The sequence below is a fragment of the Balaenoptera borealis genome (genome assembly GCF_965194805.1).
Source record: "Balaenoptera borealis genome assembly, chromosome: 6".
Taxonomy (NCBI): domain Eukaryota; kingdom Metazoa; phylum Chordata; class Mammalia; order Artiodactyla; family Balaenopteridae; genus Balaenoptera; species Balaenoptera borealis.
The window spans coordinates 35,684,525-35,703,651 of NC_138863.1; the positions used below are offsets into that span (position 1 = coordinate 35,684,525).

At 39.6% G+C, this 19,127-nt stretch overlaps 1 protein-coding gene across 6 annotated transcripts in view; it reads right to left on the reverse strand.

Moving 5' to 3' along the window:
* MAIP1 (matrix AAA peptidase interacting protein 1) overlaps positions 1 to 19,018 on the reverse strand; it is a 41,550-nt gene extending 22,532 nt beyond the window's left edge. The window contains exons 1-6 of one of the 6 annotated variants that reach the window (XR_014246134.1): positions 18,479 to 18,997; positions 16,688 to 16,759; positions 15,243 to 15,369; positions 13,846 to 13,993; positions 11,033 to 12,091; positions 1 to 9,599 (exon numbers count right to left, since the gene is read on the reverse strand). The exon at positions 1 to 9,599 is cut by the window's left edge and continues 22,532 nt beyond it. Coding sequence is in view for 4 of the 6 variants with exons in the window: in XM_082397442.1 (XP_082253568.1) it covers positions 12,013 to 12,091; positions 13,846 to 13,993; positions 15,243 to 15,369; positions 16,688 to 16,759; positions 18,479 to 18,928 (876 nt within the window). In the remaining 2 variants the exon portion in view is untranslated. The other 5 variants (XM_082397443.1, XR_014246133.1, XM_082397442.1 and 2 more) reach the window with 5 other exon arrangements.
* Between the last annotated feature and the right edge of the window lie 109 nt (positions 19,019 to 19,127).

Below are 19,127 nucleotides of genomic sequence, written 5' to 3' on the forward strand. Positions count from 1 at the left end.
AGGGAATAAAGAAAAAGGTTTGATTTGGGAATGAAAGGACAGGGCTGAGGAGTAGCAGGGGAAGGGGCAGCGGAGAAAAAGTAGGAAGTTCGGAAAGCGGGAGGAGAAAGTGCTGAAGGGACACACATTGCCTGGGCTTGCTTGGTTCCTGTGCCCTCAGAGGCCAAGGCCTGGGATGCACTCGGCATTAGGCAGGAAAACTGGACACCTCAGCCTGGCCCAGGCCAGCCACCTCCCATTGTGGCCTCAGTTCCCTGCGGGATAAGAAACTGAAGAATCTGGGGAAAGAAACTCTCTATGTGCCCACTTCTTCCTCTCCTTCTGGTACAGGTATTTCCGAATTTTTCTTATGGGAGTGGGAGAAGAATTGACTCTGGAAGCGAGAGTCGCAGAGTGTAGAGGCCTCCTCCCTGAAAAGTAAGTGAATCTCAGCACTGAGCGTGGAGAGAAACTCCTGTTATTTCAGAAGATTCCTGAGTCCTGGAAATGAACCAAGCAGCATAACAAAAATATGAAGTCAAAGGCAGCTGGAAAAGCTAGGCCCCTTCCTCCCCAAGGCCAGAACGATGGGCATCCTGGATGCTCTAAAATTAAGTCAATGCAATTCTGAAGACACCGAAATTTCATCCTGATGTAAATTTTACACTGCCAAGCACTGTAGCTAATGGTTTGATATAACTGTGGTACATGTTTAGGTCACTGGAAGAGATCTAAGGGCAAGAAGTGAGTCATGACTAAAAATCATTAAGTATAAAGATTCTCTTGAAGTCTAACTTCTTTCCTCCGGAGACCAGCCCTAGTAGCCTCTCAGCCAGGTGTTTATTTTTTTGTTAAGTGTTCATGAACACTCAGTCTAAGTCCATGGGCTACTTCTCAGAATGTTTTAAACAAAACAAAATAAAATAAAATAGTACAAAGCAAAGTAATAGTATCAAAAGACAGTTATTAAAATACCAACAACAAAACAAGAGACTTGTGATATGGTCCATATGTGCTTCTTTCTTAATGTACTAAATCACAAGATCTAGTAGCAGGTCCTACAGCTACTGTAATTTTGGAGTAAGGAGGGATATAAACGATATTTCAAGATCTCTGCAGAAACCGTGGTGAGCTCGACAAATATCCGTGATTTGCTGTCTACATTCATAATTGAAGAAAATGCTAAATTTCAGTTGGAGGGTAGTGGAAATAAACACAGTTCTTTTCTCATCCAAGTTCACAGAATTCTATTCTTAGGGATCGGTGGGCCCCATATTTAGAACCCCTATTCTGAGCAAACTTTTCAAAAGTACCCAATTTTTGGTGGGGCTCGGCCAGCAAGCCCAAGTACCAATTCCGTTATGTTAGCAAAGGAGGCCCCCTGCTGGCCAAAATGCGCATGCCATCCATCCCAAAACATTTAATTGGCCGTGTTAGAAAACAATGGGTCAGGCAATTAATTCACTGACTCACATCAAGAAATGAAGCGTGGAAGGCTGCTTGTCAGCCAGGCCCCGGGGTATCGAATCAGTACAGATTTAAAAGCCCCATTTGGCTTAATGGGAAAGTGCTGATGGCTTGTGCTGTTGTTCATTGGCAGAAGAGGTGATGCCAGCCTGGACTCCTGTTTCTAAGGGGGCCGCTTTCTCCTCTCCCGGTCAACAACAAATGCGGTAGATTGCTTATAGGTTAGATTTCCCCAGGGGCTTGTCTGACCAGGGTTTTTAAACTCTGCTTTCAGTGCTTGGAGCTTGGAGCCAAGGGCAAAAGAAGAAGAGGAGATACGAATTCAGGACTTAGTATGTGCTAGAAACCAGGCTAAGTTCTTTTCACTTAAGCTATTGCAGTTAACTCCTCAAGCAATCCTGCATGAAGTTACTATTATTATTATTTACAGAGGTAACTGAGGCTTGGAGAGGAAAGTTGTCACTTGCTCATGGTCACTGTGAATGAATGGCTGTGTGGGCTAGGGGGATGTGTAGCACATCTGATGCCCAGTTTCTGCCGCCAGAGGCAATGAGATTCCCACACCAGTGCCGACTACCGTTAGCACAGAGTTCTGGGGCCTGTTGTCTGGTTTGAGCCCGAGGCTTCACTCTTACTGATGGCGTGAACTTAGACAAGTTTATCAATCATTCTGTGCCTCAGTTTCCCTATCTGGAAAAGGAGGATAATAACAGTACCGGTTGTAAGGGTTGTTGTAAAGATTGAATGTAAAACCCATAGAACGGTGCCCAATATCTGTAGATATTCAAGGACTGATAGCTATTATTACTCTGAGAAGATACTGCCTCCTGAACATAAAAGCAGCAACACAGCAGCCAACAGCCTAAACCAGCGTTCCTCAACTACAGGCAGTTTTGTTCCCCGGGGGGCATTTGGCCATGTCTGGAGACATTTTTGGTTGTCACAACTAGGGCCCATCTAATGGGTAGAGGCCAGCGATACTGCTAAACATCCTACAGCGCACAGGACAGCCTCACCACAAAGAATTATATGGCCTCACGTGTTAATAGTGCTGAGGCCGAGAAACTCTGCCCTACCCTGAACACCAGTGAGGTGGAGAATATTCTGCCAGTTATGATGAGGGGCTAGGCTGAAACTGGAAGCCCCCATCCTAATGGAGGGAGGCTAGGTAATAACCAAGTAAATAAACAGGAAACTATTAGATGACAAGAAATTCTGTGATAAAAATAAAGCAGAGTGGCAGACAGGGAGTGATGGAGTTGGGCTCTTTCGAGTGGATGAGCAGAACCTTTTCTTAGAGGGGATGGCGTTTCAGTGGGACTTGAATGACAGGAAGTGACCAGACACAGAAGATCTGAGCAAAGAGCCTGGCTGGCCAAGGAGCAATTCCTGCGAAGGTGTCAAAGCAGGGACAACCTTGATGTGACTGAGGACAGAAAGAATGGGAAGTTAGCAAGTGTTGGTAGGGAGGGAAATAGGGAGTCAAATAAAATTCCAATAAGGCCTCACAGACGGCTTCCTTTAGATAGTCCTACTTCTTGATGTACTTACTCCCTAGGAAAAAATATTGCCTCAAAGTATTTGACAATAACTAAAATATGTGATTTGTTATGTGATATAAATTTTAAGTTGGTTTTAAAATTGTTGTTGTTTCCTTTAGGAAGCAATAACAGGGAGTCTCTTCCCTGGCAATGAATTAGTTAACAAGGTCAATTACTGGATTTGGTTACTTCCGGTTTGAGGTAAACCATATTGTGTCTTCCTGTTCTCTGTAGCATGGGGCTTGTTCAAATGCAGTACCATAAGAGGAAGTTTAAAAGGAGGGAGACCAGAACACAGTTCCATTTTGCTCCGTTCGAGCCTTTCAGCTGCCCTGAGTAGAATGCAATATTTTGAGAATCAATAAAGCCGGGATAGGAGGCGGGGAGGAAGGCAGGCGTGCCAGCCTTGCCCATAGCTACTCTGTACTCAACATCAGAGGCTAAGGAAAGGTCCATAAAAGGGATCGATTATCTAATTCTTCCTCTGTTCCTGGTGAATTTCTCACATATTGCTGAGCCAGAGTTGTAATTTATTAAGCAAGTAAATGAAGTAAATTTTGATAGAATGTCTAACAGACTGATTGGTTTATAAAATGGAGTGGGAGGGGCAGGCAGAAGGAGGTTTCTATTTTTGATGATGGGATAAGCTATATTCAGGGTCCTCCAGGCAGAAATGTGTGTGTGGTGTAAATAACAGGGACTGAGCCCCCAGAGGTCTGGACAGATTGTTTGGAGCATCCTTAAACAGCTCTAGGATCCAAAGTCTTCTCCGGTGCTCTGTTACATTTAGTTTTAAAAATTTGCTGGGCATTGTTTAGGACTATTACCAGACCCCAGTTAGAAAGCACATGGGCTCTTAAAGCTAGCTCTCAGTTAATGAAGCTGGCAAAGCACGCCAGCCAGCTACCAGAGTCAGCACTGGTTCATGACTCAAGTAACCCAATTAGGGCAAATTGCTGTCTCCTCCTCTTCCTTAATCTTAGGACCCCTAGTTTTATTCAGGACAATAAATTGTACCCAGCTAAAAGACTATGTTTATATTTCCCACTATGACCAAAGTTGTATGTGGCCATATGACTAACTCCTAGCCAATGAAATTAAGTGGAAGTGTTTTGTGTAAACTCTTGGAAAGCATCTTAAGACAGCTAATGTATACACTTAGCTCATTCTTTCCTTTCTCCCATTCTGTTGCCTGGAATATGGATATGATGGTTGGCGCTCTACCAGCCATTTTGTGCTACGAGGACAGGGTCATACTCTAAGGAACGCAGTGGTGACTAGAAAGAGCCTGGATCCCAAAGGCCTTTGTGGAGTTGGCATACCAGCCCAAAGAATCCTATCTCTGGACTTCTGTTGTATGTAAGAGAAATCAGCTGCTTCTATATTACTTAAATCATGATTTTAAAGTTTTTGTTTAATGCAGTCGGAACTAATCCTAAATGGTACACCAATATTTGTATAATGTACCCATATTGCGAGATTGAATGACCAAGATTAAGTACTCTCATAAAGTCTTATTTTATCTAAGTTTCTTAAAATTATCATTTTGAAACAATAAACAATTTATAGTAAGACTGACACTATCTGAAGTCTTAAATCAAAATTGGTTTTGATTTAATTTTGATTTAATCTAAGGGGTATTTTAATGCACCTTGGCAGATCTCATCAAATGAAGAGAATAGAATTCAGGTATTCTATGGCCTTTTTCATTTAAAACTGGTTTAAGACATCTGCAATCATTGGTGTATACAGGACTAGAGAGAGACTAGAGAGATCTTCAGGCTCCTATAGCAGCGTATCAATAATTCTCAGTTTATGTCACCAAAAGATCCCAGAAGTCCCTCTATCTCTTGAGGCTCCTGATCTCCCGGATGCAATCGTGTGCACTGACCGGCTCTACAGTAGCCATCCCTGGGGTTAAAACAAGAGAGAGAGTTCTTTGCAGCTTGTGGTAATCATTATTGCTGCTCACCAAATGCTTCTCAGACTCTGCCTTCCAGCCACGTGATAGAATTGTACTTCCCGGATCTCTGTGGTTGAGTAGGGCCAGGTTCTGGCCAGTGAATTGTATCACCTCCAAGTCTGGCATGTATTGCTCATGTGAGACCCTTCAGAGTTGTATTTTTCATTTACCATAGTATCAGGTAGTGGCTGCCCATCACCTGTGTCCAGGAGGGCAGGTGATGCCACCACTGAGCAGTGTCCCCAAGTGTCTCTTATTGGACATGTAGTTTGAACAAGAAATATACCGTTTTTTGCTTCAATCCATTGAGATTTGGGGATTGTTACTGCAGCATAATCTATATTATCCTGAGTGATGCATTACACCATCCAGAAAAAAACCTTCCGAGGATGGCAGTAATCACAGAGGAACTGAATGATATAATCTATGGTTCCAGCAATCAGAGAAGACATGAGGGTAAAAGTTCCCTCTGATTTGACTCATACATTTAACCCTTTTAACATCTGCAAATTCTGTTCAAAAGTTGCCTATAACATATCTATGTACAAAAATCTGTCAGTAAGCAAAGCAATCCTCCTGTTTCTCAGTGACTTCAGACCCTATCAAACTTACTGCCGATCCTGCATTTACATTCCATACACAACTGGCTCCACCGTGTGGTGTTCAGAATAAATAACATTTATTATAGGACTATAAAAGCAAGGTCACGTAGCCAGTAATACCATATACGCCTTGAGGGGGGGACTGTACATGATAAAAGAAATTTAATGCCCTAGCAAGCTGTACATCCAGCTTACTAGGGCATTAAATCAAAAGCAAGAGGGAAAATGTTTCTGTCACGTGAGCCAGGAAACGCAACAGTAGTGAGGCTCACTCATTTATTTGTTTATTCAACTAATATTTACTGAACTCTACTATGCACCATATATTATTCTGGGCCCTGGGGATATAGCAGTGGACAAGACAGACAAAGTTCCTGCCTTAGTTGGAAAGACAGACAATGGAACAAATCAACAAAGTAATATTTACTACAGTGTTGGATGTGACAAGTGCTATAAACCAAATTAAATCTGGGTTAGGGCATAGAGAGAGATGGGGAGGGGTTCTTTTAAATAACGTTGACAGAAATAAAGGCAAACAATCCATATTTAGCTCTCCTAAAGTTCATTTAGATAAATTACCCAAAATATCAAATACATATAAATATGAACATTCTCTTGCAGACATAAAAGGTTAAAATGCTTCAAGGTGCCCAAATCTTGGTTTCTAAACATGATCCTGCCTCAGACTCTTCAGGCTGGTATAACAAAAATACCATAGCCTGGGTGGTTTATACAACAAACATTTATTTCTCACAGTTCTGGAGACTGCAAAGTCTAAGATCAAGGTGCCAGCAGATTCCGTGGCTGGCGAGAGCTGCTTTCTGGTTCGTAGGGGGCCACCTTCTCACTATATCCTCACATGCAGAAGGAGGGAGCTCTCTGGGCTCTCTTTTATGAGGGCACTAATCCCACTCATGAGAGCTCCACCTTCATGACTTAATTCCTTCCAAAGGCCTCACCTCCTAATAACATCCAACTGAGGATTTCAACATATGAGTTTGGGAGGGACACAAATATTCAGTCTATAGAAATTTCCCTCAAAAGAAATCATGACTCCTTGGAGAAAGCACTGATTTTTCACATCTGAGGCAGGAAGTGGACAAGAAGATCCTGGGACATGTTGTTGTGCCAGAAAACACAGAAGCATTCAGACAGGGTCGTGATAGTCTTTAACTTGAAACAGCAGATTATAGGGGATCCCACTGGCAAACTGGGGGCGATTTAAGCACCAAGAAGAATAACTACTGTAATTGATATTACATTGAATGATTAAAATTCATGAGTTTGTGGTGATATTTTTAAAGGGAAGGGGGGCTCTGTTTTATAGAATGCCAGCAAAAGGTATTATAGAATTAGAGAATCATTTTGCTACTTATAATGGAATACTGATTCATGTAAGGATTATCTTGTATAGTAATTTCCTGTTGCTGACGTAACAAATTACTACAAACTCAGTGGCTTAAAACAACACAGATTTATCATTTTATAGTTCTGGAAGTCAGAAGTCGAAAGTGAGTCAGCATAGCTGTGTCCCTTTTGCAGACTCTAGGGGAAAATCTGTTTCCGCCTTTTCTAGTTTCCAGATGCTGTCTACACTCCTTGACTCTCACATCACTGCAACCTCTGCTCCATTATAGCATCTCCTTCTCTCTGACTCTGACCCTTCTGCTTCCCTTTTATAAGGACCACTGGGATAAACACTGGGTTCACCCAGATAATCCAGGATTCTCTCCCCATCATGAGATCCTTAATCATATCTACAAAGTGCCATTTCGCCATGTAAGATAAAACATTCAGAGTCCAGAGCTAAGGTTGTAGACATCTCTGGGAGCCGTTATTCAGCCTACCACAAATTGTATGTATGTGTGTATATATATGTACATATATGTATATACATGTATATGTATATATAATGTGTGTTATATATTATGAAGTACACAAATCACTTACAAGATATTCTTGAATCTAATTAAGCCTTTAGCCCTAACTTCCAGGTTATAGAAATGACACCATAATAAAATAATCAAACACATTCAGGATATGGGACATGCTGTATATCTACTATCCTAAACTTCTCAAAATTGAAATGTCATAAAAAGGATGGAGGATATCCTAAAAATTTTAAGAAGACTTAAGAGATAATAACAAAATACAATGTGTGAACCTTGCTTGAATCTCAGTTCAAAAAGATATTTTTAAGACAATTGGTAAAATTTTAAATTTGGTTTTAAATATTAGATGATATGGAATTATTGCTAATGTTCTTATGTCTATATAGGATAATGTCCTTATTTTGGGGGCATGCATGTTGAAATATTTAGGAGTAAAGTATACGACATCTGAAACTTACTTTCAAATGGTTTAGATAAAAACTGTGTGTGTGTGTGTGTAAAGAGAGAAAAGGAAAAAGAAAGAGATAGCAAAATGTTAATGTTTGATGAATCTAAGGGAAGAGAATATAGTTGTTTATCATGAACTCCTAGAGAAAGCATAGGAGGACCTTGACACTGGTCTTGGCAAAGATTTTTTTGGATTTGACACCAAAGCAAAGGCAACAAAAGCAAAAACTAAGTAAGTGGGACTACACAAACTAAAAAGCTTCTGCACAGTAAAGGAAACCATCAACAAAATGAAAATGCAACCTGTGGAATGGGAGAAAATATTTGCAAACCACATATCTGATAGGGGTTAATATTCAAAATATACAAGGAGCTCATACAACTCAATAGCAAAAACAAAACAAAACAAACCCAAATAACCCAATTAAAAAATGGGCAAAGGATCTGAATAGACATTTTTCCAGAAAAGATACACAAATGGCCGACAGGTACTAGAAAAGGTGCTCAACATCACTAATCATCAGGTAAACGCAAGTGAAAATAAAAACCTAATACCTGTAAGGATGTTTATTATCAAAAAGTCAAAAGATTAACAAACACTGGTAAGGATGTGGAGAAAAGAGAACCCTTGTGCACTGTTGGTGGGACTATAAATTGGTACAGCCACCACGTAATACAGTATAGAAGTTCCTCAAGAAATTAAAAATAGAAGTAACATATGATGGAACAATCCACTCTGCATGTATATATTCAAAGAAAATGAAAATGAAATCATTATCTCAAAATGATATCTGGACTCCCATGTTCATTGCAGCATTATTCACAATAGTCAAGGTATGGAAACAAACTAAATATTGACAGATGAATGACTAAAGATATGGAATATTTGTGTGTGTTTGTGGTAAATTATACAATGGAATATTATTCAGCCTTAAAAAAGAAGGAAATTCTGTCATGTGCTACAACCTGAATGAGCCTGGTGGACGTTATGCTAAGTGAAATAAGCCAAAGAAAGACAAATATTGCATGGTATCACTGATATGTGGAACCTCACCCCCCCCCCCCGCTGCAAAAATAAAAAAGACCAAAAAAACCCGTTGAACTCACTGGGAGCAACTGGATTGTAAGATCTGTAAGGATAAAAGCTAGTGAGGTCAAGACAAATACCTTAGGGCCCCTACCATACCACCTTAAATGGTCAAAATCTTTGGTGAAACGACCCATCACAGTAGGGATAAAACAGCTATATTCAATAACACGGATAGGAAAATTTTTCTGGGGTAGAAGATATGCCAGTTTACTTCGTCTGTATCTACCATAATTTGGGGGGAAAATTTAAAGATTGGTTAGAGACCAAAAGTGACCCAGTGCATCCAGCCTTTCAACCATCGCTAAGAAGGAGCCAGACGCACAAGTAAAGCCATGTTGGATCAGCTTGGCCTTCACATAAATATTCCCAAGCGACCTCAGTCAACACCACATACAGCAGACAAACTGCCAAGTCAAACCCTGCCCAAATTTATGAGTAAAATAAGTGATTGTTATCTTTAGGCTACTAAATTTGGGGTTTGTTAAATGGTAATAAATAACTTTCAACATTACCGCAGTCAGCTTTGATAGTGTCCTTGCTTCCCAGCCCAAGAATATGTCTCAGGCTACTCTTGCTCGCTTTCTGCATAGACCTGGAATTGCTCCCAATGCCCGTCTCCTTTTATTGAGAAACCATATACAGAGAGCATTATTTGGGTATCAGGTACTTTTTTTTAAGAAACAAAACATTACAGTCACATTCCACTCCCGTCCTCCCCAGGTAGTCGCCACTATAATGAGTTTAGTGCCATATTAATCTCTTGCATTTTAAAAAAGTTTTACAATTTATGTATATTTTCACAAACAATAAATCAGTGTATTTCATTGATTCTAAATCACACATTCACCATCCATTTTAAAATCACTGGAGATGCATCTTACAACAGATGGCAAGTGATAGTTTAACTGGTTGCATTTGTTTTCATTTTAGCAATATGTGCCTTACTGATCTATTATCTGTTTCATCTAAGATTAGATGAAACATAGATTAGCTGTTTTATACTTTATAAAAAATTTAATCATTTGAGCTTATTTTCCTGCAAATTACTTTTCTTGCTAAATATTTTAGCAAACTTTGTTTAGGTATAATTTGCATTAAAAATATATAATAATGTAGGAGCAGGACAGGGATAAAGACGCAGACGTAGAGAATGGACTTGAGGACACGAGGCGGGGTAAGGGTAAGCTGGGACGAAGTGAGAGAGTGGAATGGACATATATACACTACCAAATGTAAAATAGATAGCTAGTGGGAAGCAGCCGCATAGCACAGGGAGATCAGTTCAGTGCTCTGTGACCACCTAGAGGGGTGGGATAGGGAGGGTGAGAGGGAGACACAAGAGGGAGGAGATATGGGGATATATGTATATGTATAGCTGATTCACTTTGTTTAAAAAAACAGTATATATATATGATAATTTACATATAACAAAATGTACCCATTTTAAGTCCACAGTTTGATAAGTCATGATAGCTGTACAAAGCTGTTTAACTTTTCGTTATTAAGCTATGAGCATTATTTATATATTCTGGATACAGTCCCTTTGTCAGATATATGTATTACAAATAGTTTCTCCCAATCTGTGACTTGGCTTTTCATTTTCTCACTGCTGTCTTTCAAAGAGCAGAAGTATTAATTTTAATAAATTCCAATTTATAAATTTTTCTTTCATGATTCACACTTTTTGTCTCCTAAGAAATCTTTCTCTATCCCAAGACAGCAATTTCTATGTTTCCTTCTACAATTTCTAGAGTATTAGCTTTTGTTAAGTCTATGATCCATTTTGCAATCTAAATTTTGCACTAAAAATGTATATGGTGTGAGGTGAGAGATGAGGTTATTTCCTATTTGAATATATAGTTACCCATTTGTTAAAAAGACTTTTTTTTTCTCATTGAATAACTATGGCACCTTTGTCAAAAATCAATTGTCCAATATGCATGGGTCCTTTTACTCTATTCTGTCCACTAGCCCCTAACATTTCTTATAAAACAGGTCTTCCGTCAACAAATTCTCTCATCTTTTCCTTGTCTGAAAAAGTCTTTTCTCACCTTTTCTGAAGGATATTTTTGCTGAATATAGAATTCTAGGTCAACAGGTTTATTTCTTTCAGTACTTTAAAGATGTCATGCCAAGGCCTCTAACCTGCATAGTTTGAGAAAAGAAATACAGTCATTCTCTGTATGGAATGTGTCTTTTTTTTTTCTCTAGCTGCTTTTCTAATTTTCTCTAGCTGCTTTTCTAATTTTCTCTAGTTTTCAGCAATTTGATTATGATGTACCTTAGTGAGGTTTTCTTTATGTGCTTCCCTGCTTGCTGAATTTCTTGGATCGGTGGGTTTATAGTTTTCATCAATTAGGAAAACTTTCAGACATTATTTCTTACATTGTTTTTGTCTCCCCTATCCCAACTTCTAGGAGTCCAAATACAAGTATGTTCGAAGACTTGATATTACTTCATAGGGGAGTAAGTTACTGTTTATTTCTTTTTTCTCTTTGTGCTTTAGTAAGCCTCACTGATTTTTAGTACTGTAGTGACCCATCTGCTATAATTCCATCTGTTCTTTCTCATCCAGCTAGTGACCAAAGAGGTAATCAAATAGCAGCAGTGATTTTTAAAAATAAATCTTACACATACTTGAATTATTGGTATAAGTGTATTAACCACAAATAAAATATTTAAGGACTATTAATTTAGAAATGTGTAATTTTTTCAATATCTTCTTTATTGTCTATAAAATGAGTTTGTGTATATATACATATACATGTAACATGAGAAATGATACTGAATATGATGCCAATGATGGGCTGCTGTAATTTTTTTACTTTGACTTCTTCTACAGAAAGTGATGGCAATCTGTGGAAAATGCTTTATTGTATCATGCCAATTTACTACAAGGAGTATTTCAAAATAATACAAAAGTAATCCACAGACTTGATTAAGTGAAGATCAACTGATCTGAAAATTTTTTCTTCCTTAGTTCTTCACAGTAATTGCTAAAAGTCCAATAAGCTGATTTTTCCAAGATCGATTATTCTAATAACTTTGGGTGTTCAATCCGTGCAATGGTCCAGTCAGGTTTTACTCCTTGTGTAAACTCCCTCTGAAATCTAGGGAAAAAATTATAAATAATGTGAATCTTATATCAGTCCAAATACCTCCTGGATAACTACATAATTTGCAAGTATATATTAGAGGCAGTTGTTAGCAAAAGCTAACAGTTAATGGTAAATAAAAATCAAAAAGTTTAATCTACCTATTTGATCACAAAATATATCCCCACAAAATCAGACGTGCATTCTCAACTAAAGTGAGTATTTTTAATGGACTGATCTACATACACTCCAACATCTGCCAGTCCTTGAGAGGAACTTCAATGTTATTCTATTGTTAAGCACTAGCCATAATATAGGCCTAATATGAGGAGAAATAAATTGGAATATGGTGATAAAAACAGCACTTTCATGGAAGTTGGTTTATGTGATTAGACTTACTCATAGCTTGCACTAAGACCGATCTTGAAAATAGCAGTGTTTATGAGCTGCCCGTGATCTTAGTAGGGAATATCAGAAGAACCAAAGGTTAGTGTTGATTATAGTGTTCTAAATGACATCTTAAAAAAGAGACGATTCAGTAGATTTAAATTAAGTATTTAAATATACAGAATATTTTGGGTAATTACAAATAAAGCAAAATTCAAAACAGAAAAAGAAAAGAAAGAAAGCACAACCCCTTCAAGAAAAGTGAAAAAAATGAAGATATAATTCCCTTTACCTTAGCGAAACAGGATACATTTTCTTTCCTAGGTCGTTTTTGGGATTTGTTCATTATTTTAAAGCAAATTTGTATAACTCTGGTGACATAACAGTATTCTCTTTTAGACAGATATTAAACTATGTCTCCACTGACTCGCTTGACTTGTTCACTGTTCCAAATTTTATTAGTACAATAATACACTATAGTGTCTCTTTTAAATAGTTTGTTAACCTCCTGTTAGACAGTACCTCCTTAAGGGTAGGAACTCTTCAATTCTGTATCTGAACCCCTACCAGAGTACTTGGTAAATAGGAGATGGTCAATAAATGTCTAGTGAGTGGATGGTCCATGTGCCAATTATGGCAGATTTTATTTTCCAAAGATAGTCATAACTACATCTTGCATCCCACATGCTTTCGGCAGTGTGACCTTGCTGCTGCCCCATGAAGAGGTGGAGTCTCTCCATGCCCTTTCACCGTGCAGATCCTGTGACTGCTTGGACCAGCAAACCATGGTGGAAATGATGTTGTTCCAATACTGGGCATAGCCCTTTACTGGTCTAGCATCTTCTGTCTTCTGCCTCTTGGAAGCCAACCACCATGTAAACATGTGACTAGCTTAATACTACCACAAGCCCAAGCCACAAAGAGAGGCCTTGGAGAATGACACGTCATGTGGAGAAGCCAAGGAGCACCATGGTGCTGCCCACGAGTGAAGAAGCCATTGTGGAAGTGAACCCCTAGCTCCGGCCACCCCACTTGATGCCAGAGGGAGCAGAGAAAACTCCACAGCTGAGCCTTTCCAAAATTCCTGAGCAGTAGAATAGCAGGCAAAATGAATGGCTGTTTGATGCCACCGAGTTTTGGAGTGGTTTGTAACGTAGCAATAGACAGCTGAAATACAGTTTAATTAAATTCAGCAATATTACCTCTTCCTAATTTCTGAACACTCCTGTTTCGTGGCCAGTGTGTCTTTCTGACTTTCTCTCTTCATAAATAACTTGTCAAATTTCAATCTTTTTCTTCCTAAAGCTCCCTGTAGTTTTCATACCTTCATACTACCTTCTATTTTCTAGAGAAAGGAAACAACGAAATGCGATTAGACTTACTCATAGCTCGCACTAAGAAGTTGTTTAGTTTCCACGTTCTGATCCCCCAACTTAACCTGGAACACACTGGCTCCACTTATAGTTTCACTGGGGATGTTGGCACTGGTTAGATACCAAAAGCACATCAGGATGTTAACAAACTTCCTTCCTTAGAGAAAAAACATACACACATACAAATACAAATCACAATAATCTATCATCCTTATATCCTTAATGAAATCAGCAATTGGCAGTAATTATACAGCTGTTACAGACCAAATTTTGGGCTCATTCTAGTCTAACTTAAGATACCTGTATTGACACGTTTTTATTTTTAGAAAATTCTCCTGGGGTTTATGACACCTTTCTCTCTGGATCACAGTAGTAAGAGCTACTATTTACTGAGCAGGTACTTTTTACCAAGTGTACTACATGGATTACTTTCAATTTGTGGCATTTTCTAAAATTATGATAACAGATATCTATTGTCAAACCAAAAATGAGGGGGGGGGGAACACTGTTTTGCTGCTGTGTCATTAACTTAACCCCAACTGCCAGAAAGAAGCCTTCTATTCTACCCCTAATTCACTTTACTGTGCCCAGTGATTATGACAACGTCCTGTGCAAAAATCAGGTAGTAACCATGGTGCTAAGATGCAATTTGAAATATTAGGAAGAAGAAAATATTTATCATTAAAAGTACCTTTACAAATGTTTCAAATTAACATGTGTGTGAAAATTTTTTCACTATTAACAGTCCTCAGTCAGAACTGCCTTAGCAAGTGTGTAAGCAAAGACTAGATTCCCTGTGTGCCTAGCACATAATACACTGCAAATATTTGTAAAAGGAGTAAGTAAGTCAGTAAGTTTTCAGGAACGCTATTGGGAAAATAGGACAAGGAGAAGAACAAGATAAACGCTAAAGTTCCTTTCAACTATTTTCATCGTCTCCAAATAAATCCAATTTGGGAGTTCTGAGTTAATGTTACTTTCAAAACAGTCTTTAGCTAATATTATTTACTTTTTCTTTTACTCTTTACTCCTACTTAACATACAGCTGGACACTTAAAATACTCAATTGTTTTCCTTTCAGTTAGGAAATCAGAAACACAAATATTTTCATTTTAAGATATGGGAGCAGATTGTCTTAGACAATTTTCATTAACTTAAGTTACAATGCTCTCTTCTGTGAATTAAATAACATTAGGGAAAAGTTCTAGATAGAAAGGCATAAGAAACTATTACCATATCCCAAGTCTTCCAGAGCTAGGGCTTTAAAGAATGAATATATTTTTTTCTCTGCAGTTCTATAAATATCCACTTGTACCAACAAAATATCACTATTCCATGATTATTCACTAGTTTAGCTTATCTGGACAACTGTGAGTCGTTTAAAGTTGACTATGCTCCAGCATTACCTTTCTCATCGTAGTAAATGGAGATGTCTCCTGTTGATGTATATACAATTTCATCTATGTCAGCAGCAAGGGCATTTTTATGGTTGTCAGGTAGTGAAGTAACCTTTTCTTTCAATACATGTAGTGTCTAAGTATGGAAAAAGCAAACCATAGTTCACTTGGTGAATTTTCAAAAGCTTTTCAAAAAGTGGAGTGAATTCTTCATGGAATGAATTTTGTAAAAATATTTTTAAATTTACTGCAATATTTATTCATTTTCAAAAGCAAGGCTGAGGGGCTTCCCTGGTGGCGCAGTGGCTAAGAATCTGCCTGCCAGTGCAGGGGACACAGGTTCGAGCCCTGGTCCGGGAAGATCCCACATGCCACGGAGCAACTAAGCCCATGAGCCACAACTATTGAGCCTGCCCTCTAGAGCCAGAGAGCCACAACTACTGAGCCTGCGTGCCACAACTACCGAAGCCCATGCGCCTAGAGCCCACGCTCCACAACAAGAGAAGTCACCGCAATGAGAAGCCCGAACACCACAACAAAGAGAAGCCTCTGCTCGCCGCAACTAGAGAGAGCCCATGTGCAGCAACAAAGACCCAATGCAGCCAAAAATAAATCAATAAAATAAATAAATTAAAAAAAAAGGCAAGGCTAAAAGGGATCTGATTATTCAATTAGATAATTCCTAATAGAACTGTTCTTATATAGATTTCAATTCTTATACAGAATTCTTTTTTTTTTTTTTATAAATTTATTTATTTATTTTTATTTATGGCTGTGTTGGGTCTTCGTTTCTGTGCGAGGGCTTTCTCTAGTTGCGGCGAGCGGGGGCCACTCTTCATCGCGGTGCGCGGCCTCTCACTATCGCGGCCTCTCTCGTTGCGGAGCACAGGCTCCAGACGCGCAGGCTCAGTAGTTGTGGCTCACGGGCCCAGTTGCTCCGCGGCATGTGGGATCTTCCCAGACCAGGGCTCGAACCCGTGTGCCCTGCATTGGCAGGCAGGCAGATTCTCAACCACTGCACCACCAGGGAAGCCCTAGCTAATCTTTTAGGAGAAAAATAAGGAGACTCTCTTTTTTTTTTTTTTTTTGCCGATGGTAATGGATATGTAACGATATTGACAACAACACTGGAATAGCAGAGGAATTGAAAATGCTACACATTGATCAATGGGAAACTAGCTAAATTAATTATATTGCATATACACAATACCATGAAGAAAGCAAACACATATATAGTCTTTGGTTGAACCATATACCATTCTAAGTGCTCTACATTACATATACTATCTCACATAATTTCCCAACAATACTACTACTATCCCATTTTACATGTGAGACAAGAAGTTAAGTAAGCATGCATACTGTTTTAAAGCATAAATAAGGACAACGTATATCATTCTACTGCAAGAGAATAATACATTCATTTTTAAAGGAAAAATAAAAGTATACTTTACCTCTTTGGCCACAAGTTCTTCCAGTAGATCAAACTTACTCTGTGACAGCAACTTGGACACATGAGCAAAAGCCTTAAAAAAACAGTGGGGGGAGGGTGGTGATTATTATTTCAAGATATCATATGAAATACCGTACAATGTACAATGCTCATACTTGAATGGCTAAGTGTAACAAAGACTATTTTATGATAAAGGCAATAGACAATGTCAAACACTAGATATCGGTGTTAGGCATAACTCCTCCAAAGTTGGTTGACTTTTCTTTTCTCATATGGCCTTCCCACATGGACAGTCGTAAGTGAGCAGATTGCTAATTATGTATCTACTCCAAGGACCTGGGAAAAGATTGCGTGTGGTGTACATACTACGTCCTCAATAAAAAAATCTCCTATATATTTCCTTTTAAAATAATGATGAAGTAATCAACCATCGTGACTGTTACATGATCCTCCTCTTAATCATGAATATACAGCAGCACAACCTAGACGGTATTGGGAGTTTGGAGATCTGGGTTGCAGTTGTACCTCATTAAGATAGATAAGGCAGGTTTAGTAAAGCGGGAGAAAAGATAATGAGTTTGCACAATCTAATACAGTAGATCCCAACTTTGAAGTATGAGATCCCATTTTAAAGTGGGAGGGAACCAACTGCAATCCTCCACATTCCTAGCAGTTTGGAATGGAATTGTGCATTAAGACTCTACCTATCTTCGAGAAGCTTGCAGTCTACTTGAGGAGGGAGCCAAGAAAACTGACAAGTTCAAAAATTATGACAGGAATAAGAACAGGATGATTTGGGAGCATACAGGTGAGCACTTAAGCTATCTGCGAGGAAAAGAGAGGGCTTCCTAAAGGAAGTAATATCTAAGATGAAATTTGAAGAACTGGCAAGAGAAAGAGGATGCACAGGTGTGTCAAACAGACAATACTCATAATTGTTATGGGCTGAATTGTGTTCCCCCAAATTCATATGTTGAAGCCCTAACTCCCAGTACCTCAAAAGGTAACTATATTTGGAGACAGGACCTTTAAAGAGGTGATGAAGTCAAATGAGGGTGGGCCCTAATCCAATCTGACTGGTGTCCTTACAAGAGGAAATCTGAATACACACAGAGATACTAGGGCACACATGCACAGAGGGGGGAAAAAACAACAACACGTGAGGACACAGCCAGAAGGCAATCATCTACAAGGAAAGGAAAGAGGCCTCAGAAGAAACCAACCAACAAGGTGCCCCACCTTAGCAATTAACTTATTCTCCAAATATAGTGTTTTTATCCAGTTTCTACAGAAGAAGGTAAAAAGAAGATTGGAAAGCCAACCAAATCCAAATCAAGGCATAGATAACTAACTAAAGTACAACTTGGGATATGGTAATAGTTTCTTATGCCTTTCTATCTAGAACTTTTCCCTAATGTTATATATCAATACCAGCATACGATCAATATTGTCTTTTTCATTCTGCATAAAATCAGAAAAAATAAAGCCATGTAGCTTTTAAGTGGCAGAAACAGGCTTTGAATCCATTTCTGACTCAAAACCTGTAGAGAGGAGAAAAGGTAATTAAGGGACTTCACCTTGGTGTCTCCATCGAAACCCTATTTCTTGGCGACCTTGCAACAGAAGCAGAAGCTTAATTTAAATCAAGAAGTGGCCGGAGGGCTCTGTGTCTGGGTCACTACCCACGTTATAATTTAAGACCCAGTGGAAACCTCCCCGCTAAACACTTTTGCGTGTTTAATAGTTGAATGCATGAGAGGCGGATAGATTATCTGTAGAAAAATAAACAAACCTGCTTCGCTCCCTCCGTGAATTCTGCGATGCTGAACTCTTGGTCGAAATAGGCCCAGATAAGGAAGGAGTAAATTCGAGTCCGAATCCAGCTGATGGGGTTGGAGAACCCCAGGATGATCATCTTGGTTTTCTGGCGCTGCTGGGGCTGCTCCTCGGTGCTGTAGGTTCGCCGAGGGCAGAAAGGGAAAGCGGGAAGGGTTGTGCGGAGTCCCAGAGGGCTGAGCAGGGGACGCTGAGGAGCCCGAGCAGGCAGCGCCAAGGCCGCGGAGGCCCAAGAGACTCGAGGAAATGGGGCCGCTCCCGAGCCGAGGCGGCGGCGGCAGAAGCAGCAAAGTCCAGCCAATGGCGGCCACACGTCGGCCGAACCGGGAGTCCAGAGTCGGGCGGCGGAGCCCGGCAAAGGCCGAGAAAGCAGCAAGCGGGGTAAAAGACTGACGGCCAGCGCCATTTTTGTGACCTTTCACCCCTTGCCTGTGCAGTATGGAAAGAAAGTCGGCGGGAAACCACCTCGGCGGGACTCGGAGAAAGAGACTGGAGAGTCAAGCTGGCCTGTTACTGCACCTCTGGTGAGTTCGCCCCTTCCCTGCTCTCCATCACATGCCCGTCGGCCCCCAGCCCCGCGCTCGGAACCCGCCGCTCTCGCGACT